At 37.3% G+C, this 22,483-nt stretch overlaps 1 protein-coding gene across 1 annotated transcript in view; it reads left to right on the top strand.

Moving 5' to 3' along the window:
• The window catches only part of LOC132284907 (calcium-transporting ATPase 9, plasma membrane-type), a 34,790-nt gene that overhangs the window by 3,008 nt on the left and 9,299 nt on the right, over positions 1 to 22,483 (top strand). Inside the window, exons 3-21 of the mRNA XM_059787050.1 lie at positions 2,094 to 2,210; positions 2,298 to 2,337; positions 13,201 to 13,316; positions 13,406 to 13,537; positions 13,643 to 13,732; positions 16,510 to 16,579; positions 18,024 to 18,094; positions 18,178 to 18,261; positions 18,344 to 18,421; positions 18,499 to 18,570; positions 19,185 to 19,268; positions 19,355 to 19,437; positions 19,525 to 19,633; positions 19,707 to 19,762; positions 19,863 to 19,905; positions 20,028 to 20,111; positions 20,292 to 20,429; positions 20,948 to 21,013; positions 21,119 to 21,217. Of these exons, the coding sequence (XP_059643033.1) occupies positions 2,094 to 2,210; positions 2,298 to 2,337; positions 13,201 to 13,316; positions 13,406 to 13,537; positions 13,643 to 13,732; positions 16,510 to 16,579; positions 18,024 to 18,094; positions 18,178 to 18,261; positions 18,344 to 18,421; positions 18,499 to 18,570; positions 19,185 to 19,268; positions 19,355 to 19,437; positions 19,525 to 19,633; positions 19,707 to 19,762; positions 19,863 to 19,905; positions 20,028 to 20,111; positions 20,292 to 20,429; positions 20,948 to 21,013; positions 21,119 to 21,217 (1,632 nt within the window). The remainder of the gene's footprint in view (positions 1 to 2,093; positions 2,211 to 2,297; positions 2,338 to 13,200; positions 13,317 to 13,405; positions 13,538 to 13,642; positions 13,733 to 16,509; positions 16,580 to 18,023; positions 18,095 to 18,177; positions 18,262 to 18,343; positions 18,422 to 18,498; positions 18,571 to 19,184; positions 19,269 to 19,354; positions 19,438 to 19,524; positions 19,634 to 19,706; positions 19,763 to 19,862; positions 19,906 to 20,027; positions 20,112 to 20,291; positions 20,430 to 20,947; positions 21,014 to 21,118; positions 21,218 to 22,483) is intronic.

The following is a 22,483-nucleotide window of genomic DNA, read 5'->3' as shown; positions in this document are numbered from 1 at the left end:
ACGTAGCCCTTTGCAAGGTTATTGTGGCAATAGTTGCTATTAACGAGCAGGAATTGCTTACTTGTCTCCCAATCCTTTTATTCAGGTTTGGAGTCAAATATCCCTAGGTTATTCCATAAGCTATTGTGGGGTACTCGTGGTTCTTGAACAATGAGAAATAAACCACTTGGAGCTTTTGGGTCCTAATCTTAGCCTATGTAATGTACATATCTTCTTCATATAACCCTTTGGTGGCCTTAGTTAGAGATATACAACATTGGGCATTAGCCCAGAGGCAAGTATGCATTGCTACATAAACTTTTGATACAACTGACATACGAATTTCTTTTAGTGATGTCACTTATTTAAATGGATTTGTTGAGTATGGGTATGTTTCTAGGTTCTAGAGTATGGATATCGTGACTATCGTCACTTATTTACATAGGGTCTTGTTCTTTCTAGGTAGGTAGGGCACATATATATTGTTGAAGTTTCTAGTTTTTTCTTCTTCTATACCCTTATGTTACATGAACTCTTTTAAATGTGTGATTATACTTGTTGGGTGCACGAACCTGAGTATGGATATACATTGACAAGCGTGATTATTCCTTTTTTACTTCTTTCCTTAGTGGTTTGACTACACAAACCTGGTCAATATTATAAACCAAATGTACAAAGCATCTCCATTTCACAAGTTTTGATCATTTAATTGGCTGTTTGTCTTTTCAGTCATTCTGAATCGCTTAAACCTACCGATATTGACACATATCTTTTCAGTTCCTTTTCCTCTTTGGCGCAGTTATGTAGGAAATATATACATTTTTAGTTGTGTAATATAAAGGTAATACTTCATTTAAGGCAGGTCTTGAATATGTTTCTCTACTCGGGGACAGCCCTAGTCGTTCATATTCGTGCGTACAGCCTATTAGATATAAGGATAGAGCAGGGAATAGGAGAAATTTTGGACTTATTTTGTAATATTTGTTAAATTCGGCTTTTAAATTTTATAGAATTGTTATTGAACTAAAGAAGATGCACCTAAATTGGGATTTTAAATTCTGTAAATTTTGATTGCACTAAAGAAGAAGATGTACCAACACTTCTACAAAGAAAAAGAAGGTTCAGTCTTCTATAACAGTTCCTAATGATTGCGGTAATTAGATCTTGGAAGTACTGACAGGTTTTGAGTTTGATGAGTTGATATGAAAGGAAGGCCAAAAAAAGAATGCTGGTCGAGGCTATGAGTAAAGTCAATTGCTAAGGTCCCATCTTTTCAACGGCTTCCAATGATTATGGTAGCTAGAAACACTAACAAGTTTTGAGTTTAAATGCGTTGACATAAAATGATGGCAAAAAGAAAATGGGTCGAGGCTATGAGTAAATCCAAATGACAAGTTCCCATATTCTGCAACAGTTCCTGATGATTCCGTAAGCTATAAGTACTGACATGGGTTAAGGCTATGAGTAAGGGCATGGTTGTTTATGAACTTGATGGCCAATATAGAGCAGAAATCTCATAAGGATTTTGTCCAGAACCCATCCCCATGTAATTGACCGAGGTTCCGCTGAGTTGATTTTTACTGGGAAACACTTCTCATCAATTTATATTTGTCTTCTTACAGTTAACTAATCCATTCTAATAAAAATTTAAACTTTGAAATACTTCTTTGTTAATTTCAAATACTATGTCCCAATTTTTTATGGTATTAAATGACTTCAACTCTTTACATTGATTTCTAGTTATTCTGTGTTGAGATTCTACAAGGACTTCAATTTTGAGATATGAGTAATTAGCAAGCTTCACCTTTCTTAGTTATAGGGTTTTGATATGATAGCTATTCTCTGTTGAAACTTGTATCAAGGCCATATGAATTTTGTCTCCATCATGCTAGAGGCTATATTTTGGTTTGTGAGAAGTACAAATGTCATGCCATTTATTCTTGATACCTGTTCTATTTAGTTAAGTATGTATGCTGTTTGTCTTTTGCTTTGTTGAAGCTACCTCTGTTGAAATTATTATTATTATATGCACTGTGTTTCGATGATTTATTGTGTATTGGGTTATTAATTCTTAATGCTTTACTTGAACTAAATGGATTTTTGGTTTTTTACAGCAAGCAGCACTTGTTCTTAATGCTTCTCGTCGTTTTCGGTACACATTGGATTTAAAAAAGGAAGAAGAGAAAGAACAACGAAGAAGCATGATCAGAGCACATGCACAAGTCATAAGAGTAATGTTATATATGTTCAAGGACATTTCTTCTGTGAATCTTATATTGTTTTATCATTTCCTAATTCTTGATTATGTGTTTTATTAGGCAGCATTGCTTTTCAAATTGGCTGGGCAACGGGCAATTGGTATTACTCTGGAAATTTCTTTTTGGTTGCTTTTTGTTTAGTGTTGAGCAAATTGTCCTTTGGTTTTTATTTAGACAGGGAAGTGATTTCTCTTAAATCTTACGTGCCGCAAAAGATACTCATTTAAGCATATCAACAGATATTTTTCTTATTTTTGGAGATAATCAGTCAATTAGTCTGACAAATTGAAAATGGTAATGAATCCGAATTCAAGAGAATTTTTTATGAGCAGAGGAGGAGAGAGGGGGCTCTAATGCGCATATATAGCAAATAGTGTTCTATTGAGGGTTAGAATGATAAATCAGAAAGTAGGGCTTTGAGAGTGTACTTATTGATGCTTAAGATGGTCTTCTAAACTTAGGTTTGGAATTATGTATGGTTTAAAATTAATTATGATTATACTCGATTCTTTTCCTTAATCAGTACTTCTTTAATCTCCGTATGATATAATCTATATGTATTATATATAATCTAAGTGGGGCGTTGGATGTTCAGGATTTTCTTCCTATCAGTTTAGTGGGGAGTATCCACAGCCAAGGTCCTTGCTTCTAGATTGAGGAGAGTTTTGGATGGGGTCATCTCCGACTCTCAGAATGCTTTTGTTGGAGGCCGTCAGATTTTGGATTCAACCCTTATTCCTAGCGAACGTGTGGATTCTAGATTGTGTAGTGGGGTTCCTGGTGTTCTTTGTAAATTAGACATTGAGAAGGCATACGGCCATGTGAGTTGGAGCTTCTTTTTCTATCTGTTGAAGAGGATAGGGTTTGGTATGAGATGGAGGAGATGGATTCAGTTTTGTATTTCCAGTGCTTGCTTCTCAGATTATGTGAATGGAGCTCCGACAGTTTTTTTCTCTAGTTCGAGGGGCTTGATACGGGGGATCCGCTTTCGCCTTTTTTTATCCTTATTGTGATGGAGGTCCTTGTTAGATTGTTGAGGAGGGCTGTAGACTTGGGTTTTCTTAGAGGCTTTCGGGTGGGCATAGATGCTGCTAATCAGTTGGAGATCTTCCTCTTGATGTTCGCGGATGACACTTTAGTGTTTTGTAATGTGGATGTGTCCCAGATGAGATATGTGAGATGTGTTTTGATTTGGTTCCAAGTTGTGTTTGGGCTTAAGCTGAATGTGGGGATGAGCGTTTTGGTGCTGGTTGGGGAGGTCCCTAAGATCGCGTCATTAGCAGATATCCTTGGTTGTTGTATTGGCTCCTTTCCTATCTCTTATTTGGGTTTACCCTTTGGATCATCCTCGAAGTGTGTGGGGGGTTGGGATCTGGTTGTGGAAAGATTCAAGAGGAGACTGGCGGGATGAAAGAAGCAGTAACTCTCCAAGGGTGGAAGGGTCACTCTGATAAAGAGTACCCTTTCAAGCCTTCCCACTTATTTCCTCTCTCTGTTCTAGATTTCCTTTTCTATGGTTGAGAGGAAAATTTTCGGCCGCCTGGGCGGGGGGGAATTGGGGAGAAGTTCAAGTTGCATCTGATTAGCTGGGAGTAGGTGTGCAGGCCAATCTGGGTCGAATGCTTGGACTTTAAAAGGTTAGTGCCTTTCAATAAGGCTCTCCTTGGGAAGTGGCTTTGGAGATTTGGGGTGAAGAGGCATAGGCTTTGGAGGAGGGTGGTAGCGAGTAGATTTGGGGAGAGGAGAGAAGGGGGGAGCTCTCTTGAGGTGCGTATTCCATGGGGTGTGGAGGTATGGAAATTCATTCGGAAGGCTTAGGGAAGGTAGTAGGATCAGTTTCTGGGAGGACGTTTGGTGTGGGGATTGACCTTTTGCTCTTGCTTTCTCTCGACTCTTCAGGATTGCCACGGATAAGCAGACCATGGTGGTCAATTGCTATCAGCTTGATAGAGGGAAATCATCTTGGGATGTTCGCTTCAGGAAGCACTTTCAGGATTGAGGATGCCATTGGTTTTTTGGAGTGGCTGTATCGCCAGGAGATCACGGGTGGAGATTCTGATGGTTGGGTGTGGGTTCTTGCTTCTTAGGGTTGTTTCAATGTTCGATCCTTCTATAGGTCTCACGGAGGAGCCAGGGGCTCCTTTCCCGTGGAAGGTTGTTTGGCACTCCAAGGCCCCCTCAAGGTGGCCTTTTTTGCTTAGACGTTTGTTTTGGGGAAGATTTTGACACAGGATAATTTGAGGAGAAAGAATCAGGTTGTGGTCAACTGTTGCTGCATGTGCCTTTGTGATGAGGAGACGGTGGATCACCTCCTTTTGCACTGCACCATGGCCATGGATTGTTGGGATTTGATGCTTGGTTTGTTTGGGGTTCAGTGGTCATGTCCAGATAATCCAAAGGGTTGATTGAGTCTTGGAGAGGTTGTACAGCGGGGACCAAGTCTGGGATGCTTGGAGGGTTTCGCCCTTGTGTGTCTGGTGGTGTATTTGGCTCAAGAGGAATAAGAGATCTTTTGAAGGAAAGGAGAATCCTATTTCTATGCTTAAGTTCTCTATTATCTCCACTCTTTTTTGTAGAGTTGGTTTGTAGGGATAAATTATAGATCTTTAGAGGAGATTGTTGATTTTTTGGACGCTTTGAAAGTTTAGAGGCCCTATTTGGCCTTGTGTAGTTCTCTTGGGCTTCGCTTTCCTTTTGAGCGCTTCTATACAATTGTCTTACTTATATATATATATATATATATATATATATATATATATATATATAAAATAAGTATCTTAATATAGAAGGTTCTTTCACTTTTGGTGGAAATAGAATGTATGCTGAAACATTAATTAAGAAAAAAACATCACAAGGTGCTGCTACAGGCAATACAGGATGCAAAAAGGATAGACTAGTGTTGACGCTAAAATCGGCTGACTAGAGCCTATCCTAAATTGATCTGTTGCGGGCGTGCCAGAACCAATAATGTGGTTCGAGTGTAAATTGTCAACTAAAGTCTCTTTGAGAACGTTGACTTTCAGCCGATGCGAAGAGAAAGAGAACAATAAAACTCCTCTTATGAGTTCATGAGTGAATAATATAGTAACAATTTGAGAATAGAAAGGGGAGAAAATATAGATATAGAAAGTGATAGGGAGAAAGATAGAGAGAGAGAGAGAGAGATAGAGGGAGAGAAATAGATCGAGACAGAGAGAATGAGATAGAGGGGAAGAGAGAGAGAGAAATAGCAAGGATGCTATATGGGGAAGGAGCTTGAGAAAGCAACAATAATAATAAAAGATTCTGAGGGTGCTGGACCTCTATCACAGCATGCCTCTACAATTATGTATAGAAAAATACGTAAACCAACTCATACACATAGTATTTCACTTACATTACAACTTTATAACCCAACTAACTATAAATTTGAATTAAACTAATCTATGGATAACCGCTAGTATTTAACTAAAATCAACTAAAAGATAAATGCTAGCTCTTGATCCCTATCCATTAGCTAATTCAAAGGCGTCTCCAATCTTTATCACTCTTACATGAAATTCAAACTCTAATCCACGTGAAAAATACCATCCACCTGTAGTTCAAACACTGCCACGTCACTACCCATTCAATTTTACCAAAAAGGGTGTCAACAACTGGTTGCACACTTAACCTTGGCATCCTTTGAGAAAGTGGCTTGCCTCAAACTTGGATTGCACTTGACATCCTAAGCTTTTATCATTGCTCCAAATAAGGGTCTTAAACTTGAAAGTGATGTATCTATATACCTGCTCACCATGTGGATATATTTTTCCATGGTGTATTGTGGTAATATTGGTGTTTCCATATGCATTGGTATTCTAAAATTAAGAAAAATATCAATTCCTTTTTTTATCTTTCTTGGAATTGTTTAATAATTTATGGCTCTTGGGCAAAAATATGTACTTGTATTATCGCCTCATACATTGTTTTTGTGTTCATTGCATATCTGCTTAAAGGTATTAGTCATTTGTCAATGCTCGGTGTTTGGCGTTGAAGGTGGACAACAAATGTAACAACCCTCACCTTATCCAGACACAATATTGTCCACTTTTAGCTCCCCTGGACCTGAGACTTCCCAGGGGGTCATCTCATCCATCCTGGTACTACTCAAGGTTAAGCATGCTTAATTCTAGAGTTCTGGTTGGTTCACAGCCATCGCGTCTTTAAAACGTGTCGTGTCATAAAAGGGTGTTGAATCTACATATAGCACTTGCCCCTCCCCACCTAGGCGATATGGGATTGTGCACCTGTAGCTCGCTTAATGTGGTAGCCTACTGGTGCCACCTTCACACGCTTGCACACACCTGCCCATAAGATTGCCATAATCACCCCCCTTTGGGACCAACGTCCTCGTTGGGTGCACTTCCGGCTAGGTCGGGCTCTGATACCATTTGTAGCAACCCTCACCCTAGCCAGACACAATATTGTCCGCTTTAAACTCTCCCGGACCAGAGACTTCCCTAGGGGTCATCCATTTTGGTACTACTCCAGGTTAAATACGCTTAACTCTGAAGTTCTGGTGGGTTCACGACCATCATGGCTTTAAAACGCATTGTGTCATAGAAGGGTGTTAAATCAACATATAGCACTTGCCCCATTCACACCCAGGCGATGTGAGATTGTGCACGTGTAGCTTGCCCAGTGTGGTAGCCTACTGGTGCCACCTGCACACGCATACACATACCCGTCTACAAGGTCGCCACAATAAATATGGCTTAAGATTAGTACGAAGGGTGGACACGTTATTTTTGTCCCTTGTAGTTCTTCCTACAAGTGTTCCAACTTCCAAAATCTAATTGTGTTCTTCTGGTTGGAACATATGTTAACTTTAGGCAATTTCTACCACTCCTAAATTTTTTCTAGTTGTGTTATAGGTGTTCAGAATAATAGTGCAATAGCTAGAATTGCTTTAGTGAAAAATTGAGAATGGATGAGAGAAGAAGATAATTTGGGAAATTTTCACCACACTAAAGTGATTGTGTTCTATTGTGTATTTGTAGTTACAACAATAAGAGAGAGATGGAGAGATTTTCTCAACAAGCTCATCTGTTTATTGTTTCAAAAATAAGATAGAGATAAAGAGATTCTCTCGACAAACCTATCTGAGATTCTCTCAACAAACTTATGTCAACAAACCCATCTGGATTTCCCTTTGACCTGATTTTCTGGTTGATCCAATATATCATTAGCTAATATCTTAACATTCCCCCCCCCCCCCCCCCCCCCCCCCCCTAAAGATGATGGTGGAGCAAGGACAAACCAGTAACTTGTCTCTTAGTAGCTGAAATTGGGGTACCGATAGAGCTTTGGTGAAGAAATCTGCTTTCTGGTGAGCACTTGGAACAAACACATTCCCTTAAGAAGTGATAGTTAATCTCAATATGTTTGGTTCTGGCATGACGAATGGGTTGGAGACTAAGTATGTAGCACTGATATTGTCACAGTGATGGATTGGAGGATGGTGTAATGCGATTTTCAACTCTCGAAGACGGAATGTAAGCTACTGGATATCAGCTGCTGTGTGTATTAATGCCCTATATTCTAATTCAATACTTTATGTAGAAACAATGGTTTGCTTTTTAGTGGCCCAGGAGATGAGGTTAGGACCAAAGTGAACACACAAGCCAGTAGTAGAGCGTCGATTATCTGGAGAACCAGCCTAATCAGAGACTAAGTATGTAGCACTGATATTGTCACAGTGATGGATTGGAGGATGGTGTAATGCGATTTTCAACTCTCGAAGACGGAATGTAAGCTACTGGATATCAGCTGCTGTGTGTATTAATGCCCTATATTCTAATTCAATACTTTATGTAGAAACAATGGTTTGCTTTTTAGTGGCCCAGGAGATGAGGTTAGGACCAAAGTGAACACACAAGCCAGTAGTAGAGCGTCGATTATCTGGAGAACCAGCCTAATCAGCGTCAGAAAATCCCCTTAGATGTTCATCACAAGATTTAACAAGATGCATGCCAAAATGAGGAGTGTTCTTGATGTACCATAGAATCCTTTTAACGGTAACTCAGTGAGTCTCACATGGCTGATGCATGAATTGGCAAACTTGATTCACAACATATGTAAGATCTGAGCGTGTGATGGTCAGGGGCGGAGCCAGAATTTTATTTCAGAGGGGGCACAATGCACTTGTTAAAAAAAAAAAAAATGACAAATAGGAAGTATAATTTTTTTAAATCAAAAAGGCAAATAAGAAAAAAATAGTTGTAAAATAATATGCTAAATAAATACTGTAAAACAATATAGTTACAAATATAAGAATCAAAATATTAATTAATAATATTTTAATTAAATACAATCACAAATGTCATTAATAAAAGAAATAAGTTTAAAAAAATAGAAAAATACATAATTATACATAAGTGAAAAAAGAAATTTTTTTTGAAAAAGGAAACAAAAATTAGAAAAGGAAAAATATATTGTATACTTGGAGAAGGGATATATGTTACTTTTTTTTTTTTCAAAAGGAAATTATAAGAATTTGAAAATTTGAGGGGGGGCACTAATAAAAATTACCATGTAAGTATATGTATATATCAAAAATATGTACCTATATATAGTAGTTTAGAGCAAAGTGAGGAGGGGGGGGGGGGGCACGTGCCCCAGAGCCTTAATTGGCTCCGCCCCTGGTGATGGTGAGATATTGTAATGCACCAACGAGACTAAGATAGGATGTGGCATTTATAAGGTCACCAATATCATATAAGGATAATTTTGAACCTGCAACAACGGGTGATAAACACGGTTTAGTTAGAAGGAAATTAGCTTTCTTTAGAAGGCTGAGAGCATATTTTGTTTGACTCATTTGGATGTCACAAGAATCACGGTAAACTTCAATCCCCAGGAAGTAGTGTAATGACCCAAGGTCTTTAATCGCAAAGTTCTTGTGCAGTTTGGTGAGGACTGTTGAGATGAAAGCATTGCTGGAATCAGTGATGATAATAACGTCCACATAGACAAGGAGAATAGTGATATCATGGTCAGCATAGTGGAGAAACATAGATGCATCAGTTTTGCTTTGAACAAATCCGAGATCAAATAGTGCAGCACTAAAGCCATCAAACCATATTCTTGGTGCTTGTCGCCATCCATAAATGGATTTGTGAAGACGACAAACATGATTAGGAAAACCCTTGTTGATAAAAACGTGGTGGTTGCTTCATATAAACCATTTCATAAAGAATGCCATGTACGAAGGCATTTTTAACGTCAAGTTAACGAATAGGCCAACATCGATTTATGGCAAGAGGGAGGACAAGTCAAACAGTAAAGGTTTTAATAACATGGCTAAAAGTTTCATCAAAATCCAGCCCATATTGTTGATTGTAACCTTTTGCAACAAGTCTGGCCTTATGTCGTTCTATAGAGCCATCAACATGTCGTTTGATCTTATAAATCCATTTGCATTTGACAATATTCTGGGCTTGAGAAGCTGGACCAAGCGACCAAGTTCGTTGACGAATAAGGGCATTAAATGCATCAAGCATTGCAGCTTGCAAATGAGGTGATTTGGATGCTTCAGTATAACTTGTAGGCTCGTCAACAAGAGAAGGGACCACACTTTTGAGGCATATTGGCAGTTGGTGTTTGCTCACGTGACCTGTAAAAAGGTTCTTAGGTTGAAGAGTACTATCACGAAGTCGAGTCACCATGGGATGTACTGATCTGGATGGTTCTAATGGCGGTTGGGTTGAGTTAGGACATGGTAACGAGTCAACATGGTTTGTAGCACTAAGCTGTAAGGGTAAAGTATGTCGCCTGTGATAAGTGATGATAGGTTTTGGTGGCACTGTGGGAATGGGAATTGGTGGTATTATGTGAGCAGTTGGAGGTGTTGGTGGCAGTGTAGGAACGGTAATTGGTGTGACCGTGGTAACAGTTAGTGGTGTAGGTAACAACGATGGAGGTAGGAGCAAACCACGAGATGTAGGTAATGTAGGTTCAATTGGTGCAACCTAATCTTCAAGCAATATGAATGGCTTAAGAGGACCATTGACAAGTAGTTGAGTAAATGGGAACACATCTTCCTTGAACCGAACATTCGAGAGAAATATACTTTACCTGTTTGTTGGTCAAGGCACCGATAGCCTTTTGGTTGGTACACATGGCACCGATTTTGGAGAAAATTTGTCTTTCCTTGTATCGCTTAGGAAGGGAAAACATTGACACCCAAATGTGCAAAATGTAGCATAATCTGAAGGTCGATTGAAGAGCATCTCATAAGGTGACTTGTGTTGTAACCCGAGATAAGGTAATCTATTTATGAGGTAAACTGAATTAGAAAAGGCTTCCATCCAAAGTTTTCGTGGAAGGAAGGCATGATGACAAAGAACAAGACCATGTTCAACAATACGACGATGCTTGCGTTCTGCCTTGCCGTTTTGTGTTGAAGTATGAGGGCATGTAATACGATGTTCAACGCCACTATTAGTGAGAAGAGCTGCAAAAACTTTGTTAATATACTCCTTTCCTCCATCACTTTATAGTGGTGCAAAATTGATTTTCAACATGAAGCTTAAATTTGCAAAAGTAGTCAAAAGTTTCAGATTTTTTAATTAATGGATATATCCATGTATATCTAGAAAAATCATCTACAAAAATTAGATAATAATGAAAACCACCATAAGATAATTCAGGAGCAGGCCCCCACAATCTGAGTGAATAAGATGTAGAAGGGCAAGAGATTTTGTAGTGGACCTTAAAAAAGACAAGCGACAACTTTTATTAATGGAACAACTTAAGCAACTAGAAATACTATTGTTTCCAACAAAAACATGCATTTATTTCTAACTAAATAATCAAGAACATGTGATCCAGTGTGGCCCAAACTCTTATGCCAATTATCAAGAGAAGTATTCTTTCGAACCGTAGTTGCAATGACATTGGAAGAAGGAGAAGGATAATGGGGTTGTGCTTGTAGAGGAAATAGGGAGTCTATACTCTTGCCTTGGTGAAATACTCTCCCTATTTGTTGGTCCTTTATAGAGAAACCATCACGAGAAAAGAGAGGACACAATTATTATCATGGACAAAACAAGAAACAGAAAGTAAGTTTGCTGTTAAATGTGGCACATGTAGAGTGTCTTTTAACTTAAAATTAGAAGGGGTACAAATATGTAAATCGCCAATAGAATGTATAGGTAAGGTATTACCATTTGCGACCACAACTTGATCTGAACCAATATATGTTTGTCAGTTCACCATGTGTGAGTCGTCATGTGTCATGTGATTGGTAGCACCAGAATCTGGAAACCATGTGGGATCTAATGGAGAGGAGAAACTCATGGCAGAGAATGTTGCAGGAAGATCATCAAGTTGTTGTGCATAGTTATAGCGTTGGCGGCATGTGAATGCACCATGACCTCCCTTGCTGCAAATCTTGCAGATAAGAGGCGAATTGGTGTTGGAGTTTTGAGAGTAGGTTGGAGACCTGTTACCACGGCCACGATAAACGCCTCTATGAGTGCCATGATTGTGAGAGGAGTGATGCTGATTGTTATGAGTGTGATGCTGATTGTTACGCCATCTTCCTTGATTGGAAAAATTTCCATGATTACGGTTGTCAAACACGAAGAGAGCAGTAGTTTCACGACCTGGATTTAGTTTATGATAGATTTCGAATCGTTTCTCACGATTAAGAAGGCTGTAAAGTTCTTCAAATGAAGGAGAAACAGACATAGTCTGAACAGAATTGATTACAACATCATAGTCAAGATCGAGTCCGTCAAATGCACAACCAATCAAATCCTTACCGGTCATGGGTTGCTGAATAAGAGAAAGCTCATCTGAGAACATTCTGATACGATCCATATATTCAGGGATTGAAGAAGATCCTTTCCGAATATTGGGAAGTTCATGCTTGATATGCTAATACCTAGCATTTGTTTGAGACATGTAGGCACAATCTAAGGCTGCCCATGTACCATAAGAAGTCCTGTAACCCACAACCCGTGTGAGTACTTTAGGAGTTAACGTAGCATGTAGCCAGCTAAGAAGAATCCGATCTTTCTTCTTCCATTCAAGGTATTTTGGATTTGGAGCCACTGCAGAATTTTTGGAGATAGTTGTTGGTGGAGCTCTGATTGTGCCATCAACCATACTTAACATCTCAGTCCCATAAAGAATGGGGAGGAGTTGGCTCTTCCACAACAAATAATTTGATCTATCAAGCTTAATAGATGCTTGTGCCAAGTTTGTGATTCCTGGAATATGTGATGGAAGAAAGGGGAGTGATAGAGGTGAAGCATTTGTTGAAGTGGAGGAAGTTAAATCGGAGGCCATGAGATCAGATTGTGGTAGAAAGCAGAGAGGAATTTTGATCTAAAAAAAAAAACTCCAGGTATTTTAGGTTCTGTTACCAAGTGAAAAACTGAGAATGGATGAGAGAAGAAGATAATAATTTGAGAAATTTTCACCACACTGAAATGATAGTGTCTTATTGTGTATTTGTAGTTACAACGATAAGAGAGAGATGGAGAGATTTTCTCAACAATCTTATCTGTTTGTTGTTACAACAATAAGAGAGAGATGGAGAGATTCTCTCAACAAACCTATCTGAACTTCTCTCAACAAACCTATCTGGATTTCCCTTTGACTTGATTTTCTGGTTGATCCAATAAAGCAGGTTGATCCAATATATCATTAGCTAATCTCTTAACAACTTTATCAGAAAAAACAATTAAAAAAAAAAAAAAACGTTACGAGATGCATATGATGGTATCTTATAATGTTATTTTTTTTGATAGGTTTTGGCACTTTAGGTGTGTTAGATCACAGGATTCCAAATATTTAGTGCTGTCACACAATAATTTTGATCTGCATTGCAAATATTAATATGTGTGGATCTTGGACAAATAGTTGCTGTACTTATTGTTGGTTAAGCCATATATTGCTCGTTCTTGTGTTGATTTCTGTTTGGTTTATTTAGTCTTAGGTACCACGGCAACACCTCCAACTCCTAGTGGTGATTATGGAATTGCACTTGAACAACTTTCTTCAATGACCAGGGACCATAATTTTTCTTCATTCCATCATTATGGAGGGGCAAGTCAATTATGAACTTATGTTTTCAAATGCTATATATTATGTGGTCATATGTATAATTTACATATAGCAATTATCATGTGCAACAGGTCAAAGGGTTATCAGATATGTTGAAAACAAATCTGGAAACAGGAATTATTGGTGATGACGGCGAATTAGTAAAGCGAAGGAATGCTTTTGGATCAAATACATATCCTGTGAAAAAAGGGCGGAGTTTCTTGGTACATTAAAAATTGTCTATGCGGTGGTATTTTGTTATTTGCTATTATCTCAAGTCGGAGGTCTTTTTCTTTGACTGCTATTCATTTGTATGCCTCGTCTTACAGAGGTTCCTTTGGGAGGCTTGGCAAGATTTAACTCTTATTATCTTGATGGTAGCTGCAGCAGCATCATTAGTACTAGGAATAAAGACAGAGGTGAGTTTGGTCGTATGCATCTTCAATAATATCCAAAATGGATCTAGGGGTTCTTGATTGTTTTGCATGTTCCGAATACTCCTTTTTAAGTTTTATTATTCTTTTCCTGTTTTTCTTACTAGCCATGTCTCGTTGACACGTGACAAAATAATTTGGGATCTTAATTACTTCTCAAAGTTCATATGATGTGATCAATGAGATTGTGGCTTGTCATTCCTAAAATACAAAAGGAGAAATGATTGTTGCATCTGGTTGATTTCTCAGTTAGTATGTGCATGGAACCTCTAAACTGAGTGAATTGTCCATGTTAGACACCTCTGGACTTTGACTTGCCACAAAATTTTAATGAGACACCCAACTTTTTTCCCCCTCGTGCCATTCTCAATTTATATACTTCCAAACTCATTTTCTTAAGTGGTTGCCGTTTGGTTCTGTTGGATCCTTGAGAATGTAATTTTTTATGTAAGAATTATTGTAACATGATTGAATCGACCAAATTTCTATGTTTGCCATGGTAAATTAACTACTTGTAGTCTAATATCAGTACCTCAGTTAGCTTTAAAATAATTGAATGTCATATCATTTTTGTGATGGTTTGAAACGTAGGTGCTTGGCAAATAAGGCTAAAAAACTTACATGGTGTTGAATGTAAGTTTTGTAGTTTACTATTATTTTTTGAGATGTATTTTTTATTTTGAGTATAAGTGTGTTGGTGGGTGAGGGTTAATGAACAAGAGAATTGCTATTACATGTAAACAGGAAAATAACGTTTTTTGTTTAGGGCGGAGATTATGCTAATCGTGTGGGGGATAGATAAAACGGTTGTAGCAAATAACTAAAGATTCAACAGGGTCAGAGCCTCTTGAAGTGATGGTATCATTGGGTGGGGGATAGATAAAACGGTTGTAGCAAATAGCTGAAGATTCAACAGGGTCAGTGCCTCCTGAAGTGATGGTATCTTATCCTTAATTTCGAGTACCGTTTCCCTGTTATAGGCGAATGAGGTACCGTCATGGTAATTTATGTAATACTGTATGTTTCACATAACCTCGCCTCCAAGCCACAAATACTTCATCATCCCGTTGAGCTGTGTCGTAACTACATATCTCGAGGTGAGTAATTATAAATCAGCCATGTGAGCTTGAGTTGTACCGTATCTGTGTGCTTCAAGATGGACCATGACAAATCAGCTGCACATTGAGGGGTATACACTTGCTCAAATCTGATTTTCTTCCTCATCGAGCAAATTTTATTCAAAACCAAAAAACAAGACCACCAAGAGGGGAGACCCTACCAGCAGGCAACAGCCAACAGCCAACAGCCACCAAGCAATCATTATTATTTTTTCCCCCTAAATCTTTGTCCCAGCTTGGGCAGTGTACGAAGTCCAAAATGCTGCCTTTTGACATAGTTTTCAAGATGGTAGGAGTAGGCCACAGATGGAGATCTGGAGATCTCTCCCAATACAAAGGCCGGCTACAAGCTCCTACCATGGAGAGGAAGGATTTTTTGCAATAAGTGGCGTTAAATAAGGGCCCCTTTGGAGAAATTTCATGAGAATTAATGGCTGTGTCTCTCTGCAGCTGGATCAACCTGGAGATGGATGATTCTTCATACTCGCAGTTTGGACTCATGTCTTTTCATGGATGCCCTCGGCCATTATGACTTTGTGGGTACCAGTTCTGACTTTAGAAGCATAACATATTAACCATTGATGTACAAGCACTAACAACGCGAGCATGAATTAGGTCCTACTCCTACTACTCCTTCTCCGCCGTTCTTTCTGACATAATGTTCTAGATTATGTGGTCCTGATAGCCACACTGGGTTCAACTGTTGCTCTGCGCAAAAATGTGTAACAAGAGTACGATTGTAATAAATTCCAAAATTATAAGTTGAAGTATAAGAGAACACAATTGAAGCAAAAGAATGAGTAAAAGCAACAGCGTTCTGCATATGATATAGTAATTTCTTAAAAGGTTGTACTATCGCAATTTAGTTGCGAGGCTATTCTAGTGGCTGACTTTGGTTTATGTACCATTGTATTTTATATCTACTGTATGTTCGTCGAAAGACAGATGAGATTACAAAACCCCAATGAAGAAAAATATTTCAGGTTAATTCTTGCAATTTATGAACTGATCATAAATGTACGAGGGAAACTATAAATAACTTTAAGAATCTGACTTCTCAACTAAAAAGAATACAAGTTACTGGAGAAAAAATCATGAAAATAATTGGGAATTTTATCTGTTTAAATGAGAAAGGAAATAAAGTTCTCAAACTTTTAAATTTCAAAGTTTTTAGAAGGTTTTTTCTTCACCTTGGAAGCCCAATTCCACCAAGTGATTTCTGAAGTTTGGTTTTGGAGTTCCCCTAATATGGTCAAGGTGTCTGTTAGTGATAGAATTACTGATATGAATTAGTGGTCCAATATGATTCAAAGGTGCCTAATAGAATTATTCATGCTTCCTAAGGAATTCAGTGTAGGAGTATATAGCTGGATTGTCACAATGCAATATTGATATATGTCAGGTGATACCTAAAATTATATGTGCGCTTAAAGAAATGAGCTCTTTTAGATCTCGTATCAACACAAAAATCACTTTGTTTTCTGGCATGTTCAGATCCATATTTATTCACTTTCTTTTCTTTTTTTGTTACCCCCATTTTTCTCTCTTCATTGGTTTAAAAACTGTTGCTTAATCCTTGAATTTGTGATTGTCTTGGCCATTTGTTGCCTAGTTTCTCTTTGAATTGGGGTTTTACTCTCACAGGGTCTAAAAGAAGGTTGGTACGATGGGGGAAGCATTACCTTTGCTGTTCTTCTTGTTATATTTGTTACAGGTAATGTACCTTATGTTCATTCTTACCATCTTACTTAAATGTCTACTTGTTCCATCTAGTGACAATGATTATTTCTTGGATAGTATATAGAGTCTGTGTGAGTGAAGTCAAACCTTGTCTAGAAGCATCTCATAATATTTGAGGTACCTGAAAGGAGCAAAGGGTTTTGGGTTTGAGGCCTTTTGATCTGTTGTGCCCTTGGGCGATATGATCTTGTGATGTGGTGAAATAAGAAGCACAATGTAGGTGCATGATAGAGTGCTGGGATTTAATATGTAGTAATAGTTCATACAACTTGTGAAATAATGTGTTTTGTCTTTTATGTGATCGCCTTCTTTGCTGCCTCTGTTGAAGATTTTTTTATATAATTAAGTTGCCTTGTAAATTAATGAAAACCTGTATAATTAAAGATGACTATATAGTGAAGTTAAAGATGTCATCTTATTAGATATATGTTGAATAGTAAGATTGTTCTTGCTCATATGAACTTGAAATGAGCATCACGTGAAAGTGAATTTCATAGCATTTTATTCTGGTTTGGCATCATAAAGTGTCCCTGCGCCAGATGATCTATTAAGGTAGTGAATGTGCAAACATTTGCTATTGAAGTTGTATGCACAATGTCTTTTATGTATTTAGTGGTTCTTAAAATATTGGTGCAGTTGTTGCTCTTGTATGAAATATGATTGTATTGTGATAGAACCCAACTAATATAGCACAAGTTTTTTCTTTTTCCTATCTTTTTGTGTTAAATAGATCTGGACCTCTGGTCTTGGAGGATTGAAAAATTTATGATTTTTTTTTTCTTTTTTTCTTTTGGATTCGATTTAGAAAAGTGCTATCACTTGGGTTTTTCATAACTTAACTTTGAACCTTGAAACGCTACCCTATCCCTGTGCCCAAGTGCGTGATGCATCTTGTTTGATCATGACTTATGATTCGATGCAATGGCTTACTTGCTGTTTTACATGGACTCTCCTATCTTCCTTCACGTACCTGTATCAGCACAACACAATATGGGTGTGAGTACGGATGTGTGTCTGACACGAACCCCCAAATTGATATCCCAATCCTTCACTGTGATGATTGAAGAAGTAAACACTGAAAAGAGAAGAAACCCCCTTTTCTACCACATGCCATTTAATTAAAATCACAATTGAGTATATTCTTAAACAACATACATTTAACCATTTATATAACATATAATGAATGTGAATACATATTACGTGTCTACGTACTCGCATCCAAGTTTTTGGACATATTCCCCCATGTCCTAAGATTTGTGATTTAGGGAGGTCCTAAACTTAAGCACATACCCGCACCCGATAATTGTACTTGAGTCCATGTAACATAGGTTACTTGCTGATTTTGGCCTCTGTTGAGTTGAATAATGTTTTTTCCCTGTACTAATAGGATTTTTTTCTTTTTTGGGTTTTTTCAACAGCTATTAGTGATTATCGGCAGTCCCTCCAGTTCCAAAACTTAAATGAGGAAAAGCGAAATATTCATTTGGAGGTATGTATAACCTTGCATGTGCTATTATTCTATCTTTAATCTTGGGATGCTAAATTGTTATATTTATGTGGACATTTTGGCAGGTTGTTAGAGATGGTAGACGAGAAAATATTTCAATATATGATATTGTTGTTGGTGAAATTGTACCTCTTAAGATAGGTGATCAGGTGAGCTAGTTTAATAAGTGATTTTGATTTGTTGGACATGGAGTTTTGTTTTACCAACTGGGTTGCTACTTTCTTAACCCAGGTCCCTGCTGATGGAATCTTAATTACTGGCCATTCTCTTGCAATCGATGAATCCAGCATGACTGGGGAAAGCAAGATTGTAAGCTGGTTAGATTTTATTGTGAAGTATTTGAGATTATTGGTTGTACTTTTCTCATGTGTAATGTCATTTTGTAGGTTCGTAAGGATCAGAAAGCACCATTTTTGATGTCTGGTTGCAAGGTAGCAGATGGTGCTGGAACTATGCTGGTGAGATATGTTTAATATTTTATTTTACCTGATGTATGCAAGAAATTTTATATGTGACAGCATCATGTGCATTAATATTGGTTGTTTTATCATTACACTGTTGGCGAATCTGGTGATGGTGAGCACAGAGAAGTTGTAGTTGTCTTTGACCATATTACAGATTGTTTATATGATTTGAAAATGCTTTCATCTGAATCTGAAACCAAGCTGTAGTAAAAATTGGGCAGCAGATTGGTGTCAGGAGATACAATTGACTGCATTTTTTAGTTGTTTTTATTTGTCAAAATTGCTCTTGCTTTATGGTATATAAGAGTTGCTAACTCCTCTTTGCAAAAATCATACCACATCAAATTGGAAATTCTCACCTTATTGATCCTGTTGTTAGTTTACAGTTCGTAATTTAATTGTAATGAAAATTCATTTTATGCTTTTAACTTAATACTGTTGTGGTGTAACTTTTTTTTTAACCTTAAAAGAAAGTTGAATTTTCGTAAGTTTGTGATCAAACCTATTTATATCACAAGGTTTAGTTCCCTACTGCTGTTTTAATGTGAAAATATAATTAAATTTCACACTGCATTCAAGAAGAAAATTTTCAATTTTTTGATCCATAGGTAACTGGTGTGGGAATCAATACTGAATGGGGATTGTTGATGGCAAGTATATCAGAGGATACTGGTGAAGAAACTCCCTTGCAGGTCTCTTTCCTCCTGAATTATGTTGTTCTCAAATCAGTATTTACAGTTTGCAGATTGCATCATAAGGCTGTCTTGACCTATGTTAGGTACGCTTGAATGGAGTAGCAACTTTTATAGGCATAGTTGGGCTTGCTGTAGCTATTTTTGTGTTGGCTATCCTCTTGATCAGGTAAATTATATATTTTTTTATAAGCCACACCTTGTTATATGATTCACATGCCATTGGATCTCTAACATCCTGATTCAATTTTCCCAGATACTTTACTGGACATACAAAAAATTCTAATGGAACAGTCCAATTTATCCATGGGAAGACCAGTATTGGTGATGCAGTTGATGGAGCAATAAAAATTTTTACTATTGCTGTAAGTGTTGTTTTCTATATGTTTATTTCATCTACATTAATCTCCTTTCTTGACTAACAGCCAATTAATTTAGGTCACCATTGTGGTTGTTGCTGTCCCTGAAGGACTTCCTTTGGCTGTTACCTTAACGTAAGTATGAGTCAGGATTATCTATATTGTGACCAGCAATTGATTTTTCCTATTAATTTTATTGCATCTCAAATAATCTTTTACTTCAACTATGTGACAGCCTAGCTTACTCGATGAGAAAAATGATGGCAGACAAGGCCTTGGTATGTGCCATTGTTATTCTTTCTTAAAAATTTGTAGTTCTGTAGCATCTGTATTAAAATATTGGCTCTGTAAGACCTTATGGTTTTATATATGAAGTTGTTTGACAGCAAGTGATGTGCAGGTGCGGAGGCTTTCAGCTTGTGAAACTATGGGCTCTGCAACAACTATTTGCAGCGATAAAACTGGAACATTGACCCTTAATCAAGTGATTTTTCTGTTTGGAACAACTTTTACACATTCTTATTGCTTCTTTTTCCTTCTTTGTTCTGCTGGAAGTGTGTTTTTGAAGTCTTTAGGAATTTATTTTATTTGGAAATTTTGCCAATTGGTTAAAAACCTTGATATACCATATTTTGAATCGTGATGAAATTGTCTGTTGTCTCAGATGACCGTAGTTGGGACTTATGTTGGAACAGAGAAGATTGATCAACCTGAAGACATCTCACAGTTGGATGCTGTGGTTTCCTCTCTTCTAAATGAGGGGATTGCACAGAATACCACAGGCAGTGTTTTTCCCGCTAAGGTGGTCACTCTCTCTCTCTCTCTCTCTCCCCCTTCCTCTCTCTCTGATTGCTAAGAGGAAAGAGGAGGGGAGTCGGTTACAAATCTCAGTTGGTACTTCCTTGAATTCGTTCAAATGAGTGAATAGTGATATTATAATATTGCTCTTTTTCTAATGTCCTTTTTGCTCAAAGAATAGAGTAAGCATGAAAGGACTTTAATAGAAGTAGTCTATGTTCAACTTCTTTGGTCGTCTTTGAAAAATATATAATCGTCCTTTCCTAAGGAGTCAATAAAGATGGATTGATACTGAATATGCAATAAAGTTCTGTTGAATTCCATAGTCTCTTTTGTGCTCATCCCTGATTATCTTCATAAGTTGTAGTGCTTTTGTGGGAGGATTCTAATTTTGATTCTTAAGCATTTTTTTTTCCTCATCTCATCCATTGATTCTTGTGTTTTTCGATTGACCTGGTGTTTGTCCATTACTGACAAGAATTCTGGTTGACTATCTGTCTCTGATTGTATCTATAATGCTAGGATGGTGGAGGGATAGAGGTTTCTGGGTCTCCCACAGAAAAAGCTATCCTTCATTGGGGCATCAAGGTATCTCCTTTTTAGTATTTTAGTGTTTACTCTTCTTCTTATTTTATTTATTTTATTATTTTTATGCACTGAAATTGATTGATATTGTTATTTTTTGTTTTGCAGTTGGGGATGAAGTTTGATGCTATCAGATCAGAATCTACACTTTTCCATGTTTCTCCTTTTAATTCTGAGAAAAAGCGGGGTGGTGTCGCTCTGAAACGGGTAATGGATTCATTTTTGTGATTTTAATGCTTTTACATTGGTGATTTCTAAATCTGATGACTTTTTTCTGTCTGCGTCTGAAGATTTTAAAATCTGATTACTTAGACCTTATAGAGTTAATTATTTGTTGTACACATATAGTAGTTATAAGATTGCAATGCAGCAATAAAGAGTACCATCTTAGAAACGTAACGGTGAGAACCTTGTCTGTTGAAACACACTGGTTTAGATATCTATAAGCCAATAATTAGTTTCGGAACTAGGATATTGTACATAGAAGTTTTTTTTTTTTTTTTTTGCCCTTTCTTTAATCGGGTGGGGGAAAGGAAGATGCTGGTGTTGTCTTAGATTGGAACATGTTGTTTGCATGTAAGGAAACTTTGTGTAAAATTTACACATGTTTGGATGCAAATCAACACTGTTTTCACTATGTTCACAAAAGGTTCTTAAGAATACCCATGGAACAAAGCTTTAAAACATTTAGTCAGTGACTGTTGTGGAAGAGTTGATTTGGATGAAAACGCTAGCTCATTTGAACCCATTTTGTAAATATTTGCTTGAATACCTTTTTGTTGTGGATGTAAGAACATATAGATTTGATCAATGCCACATTACAGGGATGAAGTTCTGTCAATTTTGTATAATGGCCTATATCAGTTAGATTTCTTGTGTTGCTTAAATGGATAAACTTTAGAATCTTTGACTTGTGTTGGGTAATTGGCGATTCTTGATAAGCATTGCCGACTGAAAATACCAAAAAGGGAATAAAAGAAAGGAGCAGCAAAAACCTTTTATTTTTTATTTTAAATTTTTTTTTTTATTCAGATGTTTTCTTTTACACGAGTTACATTAAAGTAAATTGGTGCTGTTACAAACTCTTAATTCATCATGAAATTCAATGGTTCATACATGTTGCTTTAAATTAGAAAAGAATAACTATCAGATGCAGTACTCGATAAGACAACCTAGAGTAGATTATTGCTTAAATAAAAAAATGAAAAGGGAAAATATATTTTTGGGTGTAGGCAGTTAGCTCTTGGGCAGATTTTGTTACAGCTCCGTAGAATGCACGTGCTTTCTGGATTGGATCAAACCTTGAAGTATGTAAACTCGGTCCTTTTAATCAGGGCTTCAGTTTTAATGGGAGGTTGGGTTAGGCATAGTGGGTTGGCTATATACAGGCTGTGTCAGATGGACTTGATACATATTACAAGTGCGGGTACATAATGCATATATAGGCTTCAAATATATGTGATTCAAATATGT

The sequence above is a fragment of the Cornus florida genome, unplaced genomic scaffold, assembly GCF_030987335.1.
Source record: "Cornus florida cultivar Cherokee Brave unplaced genomic scaffold, ASM3098733v1 CherokeeBrave_3.0.0_Hap2_Chr11, whole genome shotgun sequence".
Classification (NCBI taxonomy): domain Eukaryota; kingdom Viridiplantae; phylum Streptophyta; class Magnoliopsida; order Cornales; family Cornaceae; genus Cornus; species Cornus florida.
This window is presented reverse-complemented; position numbering and strand designations above follow the sequence as displayed.